General features: G+C 35.7%; 1 protein-coding gene across 10 annotated transcripts in view; it reads left to right on the plus strand.

The window, feature by feature from the left end:
• LRRC7 (leucine rich repeat containing 7) overlaps window positions 1-14322 on the plus strand; it is a 491781-nt gene that overhangs the window by 218575 nt on the left and 258884 nt on the right. For all 10 annotated transcript variants that reach the window (XR_012034800.1, XM_072834031.1, XM_072834030.1 and 7 more), the window contains one exon: window positions 7329-7446. Coding sequence is in view for 9 of the 10 variants with exons in the window: in XM_072834031.1 (XP_072690132.1) it covers window positions 7329-7446 (118 nt within the window). In the remaining variant the exon portion in view is untranslated. The remainder of the gene's footprint in view (window positions 1-7328; window positions 7447-14322) is intronic.

The raw sequence follows: 14322 nt of genomic DNA on the forward strand, positions 1-14322 counted from the left end.
TTATGCATAAAGGGTGTGTGTGTGTGTGTGTGTGTGTGTGTAGTTCTGCTGCACTAAAATATTCTTTGAATATTTAGTCCACCATACTGGTTAAAAACATAAATTGACAGTATCATTTCATGCCTTTTTAAAAAGATTTATTTATTTATTTATTTATTTATTTATTTATTTATTTATTTTAGAGAAAGCCACATGATTGGGGAGGAGGGGGAGGGGGAGAAAGAGAATCAAGCAGACTCCCTGCTGATGTGGAACCCTGCCTCCCCCATCCCACACCCTGATAAAATCAAGAGTCAGATACTTAATCAGCTGAGCCACCCAGACTCCCCTCATTTCATGTCTTTAACTTCTTTTTAAGATTTTACTTATTTATTCATGAGAGACAGAAAAAGATACAGAGACACAGGCAGAGGGAGAAGCAGGCTCCCCACAGGGAGCCCAATGCAGGACTTGATCCCAGGACCCCGGGGTCATGCCCTGAGCTGAAAGCAGACTCTCAACCACAGAGCCACCCAGGTGCTCCTCATGTCTTTAATTTCAATGCTGAATGTGGACCATAGTATATGATGAGTATTCACTAAATATGTTTTAAATGCATATACATGTAGATTCAGGGAATTCATTGCAAGATCCAAGTCACCTTGAGCTGCTTTAAAACAAATAATCTGAAACTAGTTTAAGTTATACATTCTTTGAGTTGGGTATACTTTGAGAAGCTCCAGAAAATTACAACATTATCCCTCTTTAGCCTTCATCTGCCTAATTTGTGCTGGCTCTTGGGCAATCCATTTGTCATCACCCCTTCCAGGTATACTTTCATGAATCCCCCCCCACCACTATCATCAGAATGATTTGGTGCAGATATCCTACTTCTGTGTTTATGTCACACCTGATATTTGTCTCAGCATAAGTTTTTTTCACATTATATTTAGCTTATTGTATAAATATTGCATTGTAAGCAAACTGAGCTCAGTTACTGCTTCTTATTCACTTTGTGCCCCTTGCACTTAGCATAGTTATCTGGTTTATAGCAAGTATCGATTCATGATTTTTCCATGAATAAATGAATAATATACCTCTTAGAATATACATTTTGGGTCTAAATACATTTTATTTTCCACACTTAGACCTTTATCTTTTGTGTCAGCTCTCTTAGAAAATATCTAACCATTGGTTTCTGGAGTCAGTAATTTAAATTGCCTGCTCGTCTCAAACCAATTTCTGTCAGAGTTAAATTGGTTTCCTTTAGCCCAAGAAAGAGCATACTTCAGTACCAAAATATTTTAAGACTCAAAGCGGTTTTAATGTTTTTGAAATGTGAAATATCATTAACAAATGAAAACCAGGATAACCATTACCATTAACAGTCTTACTCTAATTAGCTATTAATTATATTTGCTGCTTTATACTATATGAAAAAATCACAGCTAGTTCATAATCATTCTTTATTTCATTTTCATTCAAAGCTTGAATATTGATTGAAAGAATCACTAAAATGCCTTCTTAATTTCTTTGCCAATTTGGAGGCACTGTGACTCATATTCAAAGTTCACTCTTTGTTTATGAAATTTAGATTCCACTGAGGTTGTTTACCTAATCTGAAACTCCAGTTCAGTGAAGTACCACTTTCAGCTGGGATTTATCACTGTCCTCATTTTCCCTTGACTTATCCAAGTATACTTTCAAAGATATTTGTGCAGCATACACTATGTACAAGACACAGTGCTAGCTACGTTGGCGTGTTCAAAGGTGAAACAACTTGATATCAAGATGAATTAGACATGATTCCCACCTTCAAAGACCTCTTCATCTACAAAAATAAGAAATTGATTACTATATAGGTGTGCCTCCGTATCATGTCTATAAATATTCAAAATGGCCAACAGTTCTTAGCCCTGACCATGTACCAAACACAGTTTTACACTTTCACAAGTAATTCATTTTATCAAATCCAAGGCTACCGATTATGAGACATGTCTTTACTGTACCACTAAGGAAGATACACTCCTTAAAAATTATAACTTGCTCTTTTTTAAAAAAAGATTTTATTTATTGAGAGAAAGAGAGTATGAAGAGGGGGAGGGACAGAATAGAGAGAGAATCTCAAGCAGACCCTGTGCTGATCACAGAACCTGAAGTAGGGCTTGATCTCAAAATGCTGAGATCATGACCTGAGCTGAAACCAAGAGTCAAATATTTAACCGACTGAACCACCCAGGCATCCTGAAAATTGTAACTTGCTCTTGATTATAAGATTCATTCCAAATATCAAAGATGTTAATATGCAAAAAATTGCAATACTTGAAACTGATGAAATATATTAACTCATGTAATCATTTCAACAACCCTTCACATCAGGCAATGTTGTTTTCCCACTTTTACAAATGAGGAAATTGATCGAGTTCAGAGATGTTAGGTAACTTGTTCAAGATCACACAGCTAGTAACTAAATGCATGGGAATTGAACCCACATCAAGCTGATCCCAAACACCATGCTCTTAATCACTATACCACAGGAGTCTTAGATTCTCCATGTTATAGGGTGTTCAGCAGTTTCTATACCTTTTGTTCCTGATATGGCTTCCTTTAAAATGAGAAAAATTGAGGTGTCTGGGTGCATCAGTCAGTTAAGCATCTCCCTTTGGTTTAAATCATGATCTCAGGGTCCTGGGATTGAGCCCTGCATTGGGCTCCCTGCTCAATGGGGCACCTGTTTGTCCCTCTCCCTATGTCCCTTCTCTCCATTCATGCTCTCTTTCTTTCAAATAAATAAATGACATATTTTTAAAAAATATAATAAAATCGAATTGGAGAAGAATATAGGGACCTCTATTCATTCTTTTTCTTAAATTACATTTTTTCCAAGTTTTTCTTTAAGTTCCAGTTAGTTAACATACAATGTAATATTAGTCTCAAGTATAGAATTTAGTGATTTATCACTTAGATACAACACCTAGTGCTCATCACAACAAGTGCCCTCCTTAATCTCCATCACCTATTTAACCCACCCCCCAGCCACCTCCCTTCTAGTAATCATCAATTTGTTCTTTATAGTTAAGAGTCAATTTCTTGTTAAGCATCTGATGTTTGGTTTTGGCTCAGGTCATGATTTCAGGGTTGTAAGATGGAGGCCTATGTGGGGCTCCATGCTGGATGTGGAACCTGCTTGGGATTCTCTCTCTCTCAAAAAACAGTAACAACAATTAAATGAAGGGAGAGAGGAAATGGCCTCAAATAAAGAACAATTCTTTATATTTAAAAAAAGTTAGCTTTAAAAGAAACTATCACATTGACCTTAATGTCCTCATTTCCCCAGTGATCAAAGAAAATGTAGGCATAAGATGGGGTAGGATGCCATACTATGGAAAGAGCCCAACTGTCCATTGACAGATGAAAGGATAAAGAAGATGTGGAGTATATATACAATGGAATACTACTTAGCCATCAAAAAATGAAATCTTGCCATTTACAATGACATGAATGGAACTAGAGGATATTATGCAAGATGAAATAAGTCAATCAGAAAAATATAATTATCATATGATCTCACTCACATGTGGAATTTAAGAAATAAAACAGACGATCATAGAGGAAGAGAGGAAAAAAACAAAACAAGACAAAATCAAAGAGGGAGACAAACCACCCAGGTGCTATATAAGACTAATGAATCACTGACCTCTACCTCTGAAATCATTAACACGTTATATGTTAATTAAATTTAAATTAAAAAAATTTTAAAAAGAGTCTGTTTCTTGGTTTCCCTCTCTCTCTTTACCCCCATGTTTATCTGTTTTGTTTCTTAAATTTCACATCTGAGTGAAATCATATGGTATTTGTGTTTCTCTGACTAATTTATTTCACTTAGCATGATAGTCTCTAGCTCCATCTATGTTGTTTACAAATGGCAAGATTTCATTCTTTTTGCTAGCTGGTAATATTCCATTGTATATATACACCACCTCTTCTTTATCCATTCATCAGATGATGGACATTTGGGATCTTTCCATAATTTGGCCATTGATGATGCTGCTACAAACATCAGGATGCATGTATCCCTTCAATTACTATTTTTGTATCTTTTGTATATATACTTGGTAGTGCAGTTGCGGGCTTGTAGGGCATTTCTATTTTTAACTTTTTGAGGAGCTTCCATACTGTTTTGCAATGCACAATTTTCATTCCCAGCAACAGCACATGAGGGCTCCCCTTTCTCCATATCCTAGCCAACACTTGTTGTTTTCTATATTATTAGCCATTCTGACAGGTGTGAGATGATACCTCATTGTAGCTTTGATTTGTATTTCCCTGATGATGAGGGATATTAAGCATCTTTTCATGTGTCTGTTAGTCACATTGATGCCTTCTTTGGAAAAGTATCTATCCATGTCTTCTTCCCATTGTTTACCTGGATCGTTTGTTTTTTTTGGGGGTGTTGAGTTTTATAATGCTTTATATATTTTAGATGCTAACCTTTTATCAGATATGTCATTTGCAAATATATTCTCCCATTCTGTAGGCTACCTTTTAGTTTTATTGTTTCCTTTCTCATGCAGAAAGTTTTGTATTTTGATAAAATCCCAATAGTTCATTTTTGCTATTGTTTCCCTTGCCTCAGGAGACATATCTAGCAAGAAGTTGCTATGGCCAAGGTCAAAGAGGTTGTTGCCTGTGTTCTCCTCTAGGATTTTAATAGTTTCTTGTCTCACATTTAGGTCTTTCACCCATTTTGAATATATTTTGTGTATGGTATAAGAGAGTGGTCCAGTTTCATTTTTTGCATGTTGCTGTCCAGTTTTCCTGTTGAAGAAACTTCTTCCATTATAGAAAACCCAAAAGACTCCACCAAAAAATAGGTAGAACCGATAAACAAATTCAGGAAAGTTGCAGGTTACAAAATCAATGTACAGAAAATCTGTTGCATTTCTATACACGAATTATGAAGCAGCAGAAAGAGAAATCAAAGAATAGATCCCATTTATAAGTGCACCAAAAACTATAAGATACCTCAGAATAAATCTGAACCAAAGAGGTAAAAGATCTCTACTCTGAAAGCTATGAAACAACGATGAAAGAAATTGAAGATGACACAAAGAAATGGAAAGACATTCCATGCTCATGGATGGGAAGAACAAATAGTGTTAAACTGTCTATAATACCCAAAGCAATCTACATTTATAATGCAATTGCTATCAAAATACCAACAGCATTTTTCACAGAGCTTTAACAAACAATTCTAAAATTTGTATAGAAGCACAAAAACCCCCAATAGCCAAAGCAATCTTGAAAAAGAAAAGCAAAGGTGAAGGCATCACAATTCCAGACTTCAAGTTATATTGCAAAGCTGTAGTGATCAATATAGGATGGTACTGACACAAAAACAACCACATAGATCAATAGAACAGAATGGAAAGCCCAGAAATGAACCCATAAGTATATGTTCAATCAATCTTTGATAAAGCCAGGACCTATAACTAATTCTTGAGAAAAATTGAGAATTTAGTTGATTTTAATTCAAGTTAAATTCTTTAATTCAAGTTAAATCAAACTTGAATTTTTAAAAAAATGTTTTGAAAATCATTTGAATTTTATATAAAGTGATTATAATAATCAGGTTAAAGTGTTATTAGTACATTTTACCAACATCAGTATGAGGCGATTGAATTTCTAAAATCTATACATCTATAACTAACCACATTGCATGTGGACTGAATGGTTCTCACAGAACGATAAAGACTGGGCAAAACTTTAATGTCTACCATGAATATAGATATCAGTTTTTCTATTTTTTAAAGGGAAATTTAGTCAGTGAAAACAATCTGTCAAAGTTCTCTTTTTCAGGTTTTATAAAGAGAGGTAGTAATACTTTTGTATAGCATACTGAAATTCTAGCATTACATGAAATATTAGAAATAATCTTTGAAAGCAGCCAAATATGGCTAACCTAAAGCAAGAAACTATACTTTATCTGAAGAAACAACTAGCACAATCTACTTTTTAAAAAACTAATGAGTTAAGAAATAATAATTATGTTCTACATTGTTTTTGCCTATAAATAACAAATTACATGAAAGGACAAGCAGTAGTTAAATGTACTGTGAGCCAATTGCATAGTCATGGATACCAGACACTTCATCTGTGGAAATTCAGAAAAATAGAATTAGAAATGTCAAATATAAAAGATCTCATTAAGGCAATTCTTCCAGAAATGAATAAAATATTCCGTTTCAACTATTCCTATCTTGAGTAGTCAAAATGAGATTGACATAGCTAAAAAATATAACATTGTTTCCTAAAATATGGTACTGGAAACACACACATCAAAATCATCAGATCACAAGAGTGCTTGTTTAAAACTGCAGATTTCGACCCCCACTCCAGACCCACCACATCAGTGCTTCTGTCGGTAAAGTCCAAGAATCCACATTTTATTTTTTAAAATTTTTAAAAGATTTTATTTATTTATTTATTTATTTATTTATTTATTTATTTATTTATTCATTCATTCATGAGAGACACAGAGAGAGAGAGGCAGAGACATAGGCAGAGGGAGAAGCAGGGAGCCTGATGTGGGACTCCATCCCGGGTCTCCAGGATCACGCCCTGAGCCTAAGGTAGATGCTCAACACTGAGCCACCCAGGGAATCCCCCAAGAATCCACATTTTAAATCAACACCTTCACTTACTAGTGATTAGAACCATGCTGGATTTGAGAACCATCGCTTTAACACTTGACTCTTCCCCATGCAGTACTTTGGACTGATGGCAGAAATGAATCAATCACTAGATATTGATTTTTTTTTACCAAATATCAAAAGTTAAATATTTCATTTGCTAGATATTTATGAAACAGTATGAAGGGACACAAAAGAAATGTGAGCTCATGTATTCACTTTTATTGCTATTCTTGGATGTTCTAAACAACTGTCGAACATGATTACATGGAGATAATACATGTTGCAGAGAAAGAGAATTAAGGTTTTCCTGGTAGCTGTGAGAACAAAAAGGAAGGGGCAACTCTAGAAAGTAATTGAAAGAAGAAAACTGGTAGGATCAGTGGCAAGTTGAACATTCATCGTAAACAGAAGGGGAAGAAATAGAATACCTTCCATCTTGAGTTAGGATAGTAGAGAAGAGGGAGGTGAGAGCATGGAGATGGAATGTGAAGCATTCTGGAAACAACTAAGGGTACGATGTGGAGGTAGGATTTTTGCAGCTGGCCCTTTCATTACCCTATTTATAAAGATGGGGAAATGAGTTTTGTTACTAAGTTTGCGTATGAATGGATTTAACCAAATTGAGATCTAATTAATCGTTATTTTCTTTTACAGCAATTGTTCAACTGTCAAGCTCTAAGAAAACTAAGTATTCCTGATAATGACCTTTCAAATCTGCCAACCACTATTGCTAGTTTAGTTAATCTTAAAGAACTCGACATCAGTAAAAATGGTAAGATTCTTCTCATCTCTACATAACTTGAATTTTTTTCATTGGAAATATGCTTTGTTTTCTCTTAGCAAATAACACTTTTTATTTTGATTGTGTTGTAACTTGAAGTTAATTTTGTTGAAAAGTTAAATCTTAAACTATAAATCAAAATGAAAACCTCTCTTCCTTCCACTTATTAATGCCCCTGACTCACTTCCCCCATGTATTCAGATATTTGACTTACTCTCTTGTAGCACATTTTACTACCTTTGCACTGTTTATTTGCCTCAAAATCACAGTAGAACTTAGTGAGGCCCACCCGTTCGCTCTACTTAGACTTGAACTCCCCCGTGCCCCGTACTCTGCTCTGGTTTCCCCATAGCACTGACCATCTTCTCAGTATTGTAGAATTTACTGATCTGTTACAGTTATTGCCTATCTTTTCCTTCCTCATCACATAAATTCTGTTATTAGATGGGAGGGATTTTTCTGTTTTGGTCACTGACATATGTATCTCAACTGTCTTGAGCAGTGGCTGAAAAATAATAAGTGCTCACTAGTGTTTCCTGTACCTCTGGCCAAACTTACGTGTGTGGTGATGTTGTGAAATGGCGATGCTACTGTCAATGTTCTTGTTGATGACATTTCCCTTTGAATCTTTGTGGGAGTCTCCCATGCCCTCCTGCATTCTCGAATCTTTATTTCCTTCCAAATGACCTTGGCTCCTCATTTTATAAGAATAAAGCAAGGATTAATCCAAAGGGTTATGTCTAGGCACTATGAGGGTATAAGTCATGACCTCTCTGCCATTAAGCAAGTTGGTTAAACTGTGTGCGTGTGTGTGTTGCTTTAGTTTTTTCAGGCAATATGTTTGGTGCCAAAGGAACAGGCGTGCACGAAACAGGCCCCTGCCTTCATGAAACTTACATTCCAGTGAATGCGTTAGACATTAAATGAGTAATTATGGATGATTAAATAAACAAGTAGAGGAAAGATACATTGGATGTGATGGGCATGCGCACTAGTGGAATAAACCCATTTGGTGTGGTTAGGGAAAGTCACCCTAGAAATGATACTGAAGCCCAAATGGACAAATAGATGTCGTTATTCAGTGATTATAAAATCTCATTTATGCGAGATGAGTAAGTTACAGAGATGCATTTTCCACATGGTGTCTGTAGGTAACAATTTAATACCGTCCAACTCAAAACTCGTTAGGAGGATAAATTTTATGTTAAATGTTCTTACCACACACACACACACACACACACACACACACACACAAATAGTAAGGGGACAGGAGGAAACCTTGGGAGATTTTGGACATGCTTATGACCTTATTTGTGATGATGGTATCATTAACATTTGTGTATGTCCAAAGTCATCAAGTTGTATACATTCCACATGTGCAGTTCTTTGTATGTCAATTATACTTCAATAAAGTGGTTTTAAAAAAGGAAAAGACTGTTTGTTAGTAGGGAACAGTTCAGGAAAGGCTGTGGCTTGAGGGATTCCATGAGGCATGGTACCAGCTGAATAAAGGAGAACATTTCATTTGAAGAAAACAATAAAGTGCAAACAGGGACACACACCTCTCTCTGCACCAACCTAACTAACCACATAGAGGGTTGTTGGGAAGATAATTCTAAAATGACCATTTGTAGACTTAGAGAGAATGACAAGATTTAGGTCCATTGAAAGATGACATTGTCTACCTTTATTTTTTTAAGATTGTTATAGGCCACATGTTTGTGTGGATTGATATTTCTGTACTTATACTGCTTATATATTTATATACATTCACACATTAAATTCTATTTTGAAATTACAATTTCTGAGAAATATCATAACAGCTGACCATAACCCATCCCTTGGTCTTCAGGTAGGTTTAGCTGAGTATTAGGAGTAAATAAATATCTATTTTTAAAAGAGGATTAGGAAAAAAAATCATCCCCAAATATAAACATGAAACTTCTAAGAAACGTGTCATTTTATAATGATCTCCTAGTGGTCCTCCTGCATCAAGAAATTTTTGTTGTCAGGACATGAATTTCAAGTTACACTGCTTTGATTCAGAAAAGTCTGTGAGCATCGTTGGAACTCCTTGTGAATATTATTTAGGGAGTTTTTGCTTGTGCTCATGATCTCTGTGTTCTGGAAATATCTATGCAAAAAGACATAGTAGAAAAAAAAAGAAAAAAATAAAAATAAATAAAAATAAATAAATAAATAAAAAATAAAAATAATAAAAATAAAAAAAAAACAAAAAGACATAGTAGACATGGCGAAACAATCTGCAAAGTTAGTATGGGAGCAAAAGGTTTGATGAACACGATGATGTATCAGCCATTGACAGAAGTCGTAATCAGTAAACGATTTTGTCCTATCAGTCCTTTCACAAAATTATACCCAAAAAAATCCGCCCCTGAATTCTGCGTCAGGCCTAGCCGGTTGCTTAAGGAGTAAAATACACCCTCTGGGAACCTGGCGAGGGAAGAAAGAGTAGATAGGGGGAAAGTAAGTGTAGTGTCAGCATCAGAGGTGACAAGGTGGGAATAGTCCTGATAGAGGCGTCCAGGCGTGAGACAATATAATGTGTATTGGCATTTAGGTATCGACAGTGGAATGCTTAATTTTGAGGCAAGGACTCACTCAAATACCAGTCAATCTAGCTAAAAAGTGCTTGGAATGTGCTTGAAGTTGACAAGTGACTTTTATAATGACACTAATTCACTTGGAGGCTGAGATTAAACCTGATCTTGATTGTCCATGTGCCCCCCAATCTTCACTCTCCATATCCGCTTGCCACCTGACATCCTGATTCATCATTTTCCCTCCGTAATTCAAAGATACTCTTTTATGTTAAAAGCTTTATTTAAGTGAACTGTAGTGTACAGAAAAGCTATCTACACAATTTGTGTGACGAGCTTGATCTGCAATTCCAACTGACCCGGATCCCCTTCCATTTCATGGTCAGGTAATACCAAATTGTTGTTCCCAAGTGCACCAGGCTGATTACTTGTAACATAAGGAACAATACCATTTTTTTTCTTGCCCAAAATATCCCTTTTTCTTCACTGCTGTACCTCCTCAACCAGGTCCTTGTCACCTTCAAAAGACATTTATCCTGAGAAATATTCCTGATCCCTTATAAACAAAGAGAATTGTTTCTTCTTCTGTAATAATTTTATATTTTATAAAATATAAATTTTATACCTCACTTTTAATTTTAATTTCTGTATATCCCTCTATATTTGGTCAGATTATTAAACTCCTGAAATCAGACACTATTGTTTCTCTATTTGGAGCCACTAAAACAAAAGGCAGCATCCATGGCAGGTGCTCAATAAATATTTGGCAGATAGGGACACCTGGGTGGCTCACGGTTGAGCATCTGCCTTTGGCTCAGGGTGTGAGCCAGGGTCCTGGGATCGAGTCCCACATGGGTTCCCTGTGAGGAGTCTGCTCCTCCCTCTGCCTGTGTCTCTGCCTCTCTCTGTGTCTCTCATGAATAAATAAAATATTTTAAAAAATAAATATTTGACAGATAAATAAGCATTCTTTTAACAAATATATATTTGTATTTTTAGATTATTTGATTATTATTATTTGTTTATAATAAATTTATTTTTATTGGTGTTCAATTTGCCAACATACAGAATAACACCCAGTGCTCATCCCGTCAAGTGCCCCCCTCAGTGCCCGCCACCCAGTCACCCCCACCCCCCGCCCTCCTCCCCTTCCACCACCTCTAGTTCGTTTCCCAGAGTTAGGAGTCTTCATGTGCTGTCTCCCTTTCTGATATTTCCCACTCATTTCTTCTCCCTTCCCTTATATTCCCTTTCACTATTATTTATATTCCCCAAATGAATGAGAACATATAATGTTTGTCAGAGAGAGAGAGAGAAATCACAAGCAGGAGGAAGGGACAGAGGAAGAGGGAGAAGCAGATCCCCACTGAGCAGCAGGGAGCCTGACGTGGGGCTCGATCTCAGGACCCTGAGATCATGACCTGAGCTGAAGGCAGACATTTAGCTGACTGAGCCCCCCAAGCGCCCTTATATTTGTATGTTTATATTACATTCCGCTAGGAACCTACGTAGAATAAGGTCTCTACCTATTATACTAGGGAACTATTAAGACTGAGTGCTGGAAAAAAATGGAAATGACACTGCAATACATAATGAGTGACTACAAAAATCAGCACTAAACTGCCATATAATAACATACTGAATATCCTTGGTCTTTGGGGTAATGACTACTTCACGTCAAGCTTTGACTCTCCCCTGAGCTTCAGATGGGTATAGCCAACTGCATGCTGTACATAACTATGTATTTCACAAACACCCCAAACATAATGTTACTTAAAACCAAACTCATCACCTCCCCTGACCTGCACCACGGGGTTTCCATTGCTCTTTTAAGGAGTTTACACTCTTTCTACATCAATTGAAGTAGCATAAGTAGAAGAATAACCTCGCCATTTCTGCAACTTAGAAGCTAACACTAGTGCTACTTTGTGAAGGATGATTTTGGCAACGGTGATGGGAATAGCGGAATAGAGGGAACAGGGAGACCAATTAGGAGGCTATCCAGGTCGTCCAGGAAGGAGACAAAGGGACTAAGTTAAGTTCGTAATGATGGAAATGGTGAGAAGGAAAGAGATATGACACACATGTAGAAGGTAATTTGGCAAGACTTGGTGGTTGAATGCATGTGGGAGTTGGAGGAAATAATGGATTTTTTCATTGAATGTCTGCAAGTTTTGCATTCCACATATGTGTCTGAAATTTATTTGCAAGAGATCTATGTGCAGGGGCACCTGGGTGGCTCAGTCAATTAAGCCTCTAACTCTTCATTTTGTCTCAGGTCATGATCTCAGGTCCTGAGACTGAGCCCTGCACTGGGCTCTGGGCCCTGGGCTCTGGGCTAGGCATGGAGCCTGCTTAAGGTTCTCTCTCTCCCTCTTCTGTGTGCCTCCCTCCGTCCCACGCACACACTACTCATGCTTTCTCTTTTTCTAAAAAAAGAAGAAAAAGAAAAAGTCAATGTGCATGTAATTATACCAGCTAAAGTACCAATATTCCCACTGTTCATGTTCTTGCCAACATTTGGGATTATTAGATATTTTAAGTTTTGGCCAACAAGATGGATCAAGGGTAGGCTGATATTTTAATTTATTTTTGCCTAATAACTAGTGAGATTGGCATTTTTTAATTTCTTTTCATTAGCAAATATAGAATCTTTCTTTACAAATTGTCTGTTTTGGCCCATATTTATTTTGGCCCATTTTATTTCTCTTCTTGTTTGTCCGTTAGCTTCTTGGTGATTTGAAAGATCTATTTATGTGAACACTTGTCCCTTGTTGGTTAAAATGGGTCACAAATATTATCTCCCCAGTTGTGGCTTGTCTTTTCACTTTGCTTAGGATGCCATTTGTCATGGAGAAGTTGCTAATTCTAATGTAATAAAATTTTTCACTCTTCCCTTTATGGTCTGCATTTTCACAACTTATGTAAAAACTTCTTTCCTACTTTAATATCATAAAGATATTTTTCTGTATTTTCTTCCAAAGCTATTAGTTTTTCTTTTCACATTTTGGCCTTTAATTCATTTCCAACTTATTTCCCTGTGTTATATGTGATCAAAATTTACTTTTTCCATATGAATAGATGATTAATTGTTCCAGCAACATTTATGAAATCATCCCTTGTTTCCTCATTAATTTTTAATTCAAACTCTTTTACATACAAAAGATGTTTTTCCAAACTCTGTTCTGCCTTATTGGCTCATCTCCCTGTTCCTGGGCCAGTATCACATTTTTGTAATCACTATAACTTAATACTTAGTTTCAGTATTTGATAATACAAGACCCCATTTCTTTTCTTTCTCATGATTATCTTGCTGTTCTTGGTATTCAGTTCTTTCATGTGAATCTTAGTTGTAACTTGTTGTGGTTTGTAAATGATCTATTGTCATTTTTAAAATTAGCTTGGATTTAAACATTAATTTGGGAAAAATTGATGTTTGTGATAGTAAGCATTGTAATCTATTAATCTGCTTATTATATAAGCATAATTTATTAATATGCTTATCTATTAATATGCTGTTTACCTTTATTTAGGTCTTATTTTGTGTCTTTTGATAAGGTTTTGTGATTTTCTTCAAGAGACTTGTACACATTTTATTAGCATTATTAGTAAGCAGTTTAAGTTATTAGTTTTATATTGTGCTCATTTTTTAAGGACTTTTAAAAAATTTCCGTTGATGTTATATGGAAACATTAGTAATTTTGGTATCTTGATCTTACTTTGAGCCATGGTGCTGAATACATGACCACTAGATTCTTTTGAATTTTTATGTATAAAATTAAATTATCTGCATATGACAGTTTTTTCTTTCCCATTTTATACTATACTTCATATCTTTTGCATCACTTTTGCAAAAGTTATACTTTCCTAGGAAATCACCTATTCCATCATTTAGGTATTCAGTTTTATTGGCAAGCATTGCCCGTAGGCTTCTCCTATGCACTTTACAGATCTCTACTATATCTGTGCCTATGTCTTCCTTTCTGTCTCTAATATTGTTTACTCATGCCATCTGTCTTTTCCTTCTTTTTTTTATCATCCATCCTGCCAGAAGTTTTTCTACTTTACTAATCTTTCCAATAATACTTTTTGGCTTGTTAGTCTCTCTATTGACTGGGTGGTTTATTTTCCATTGTTAATTTTTACCTTTCTACTTCCTACTGCAACAATTTTTATTATGCTCCTTCTACTTTCTTAGGGTTTACTCACTTGTTTTTAGTACTTTAATATATTTGGAGCTTTTTCAGTCATCACATTATTTTTATTGAATTATATTGAGATTACATGGTCTGGATGATACTGATTT

This window comes from Canis lupus, chromosome 8 (genome assembly GCF_048164855.1).
Source record: "Canis lupus baileyi chromosome 8, mCanLup2.hap1, whole genome shotgun sequence".
Lineage (NCBI taxonomy): Eukaryota > Metazoa > Chordata > Mammalia > Carnivora > Canidae > Canis > Canis lupus.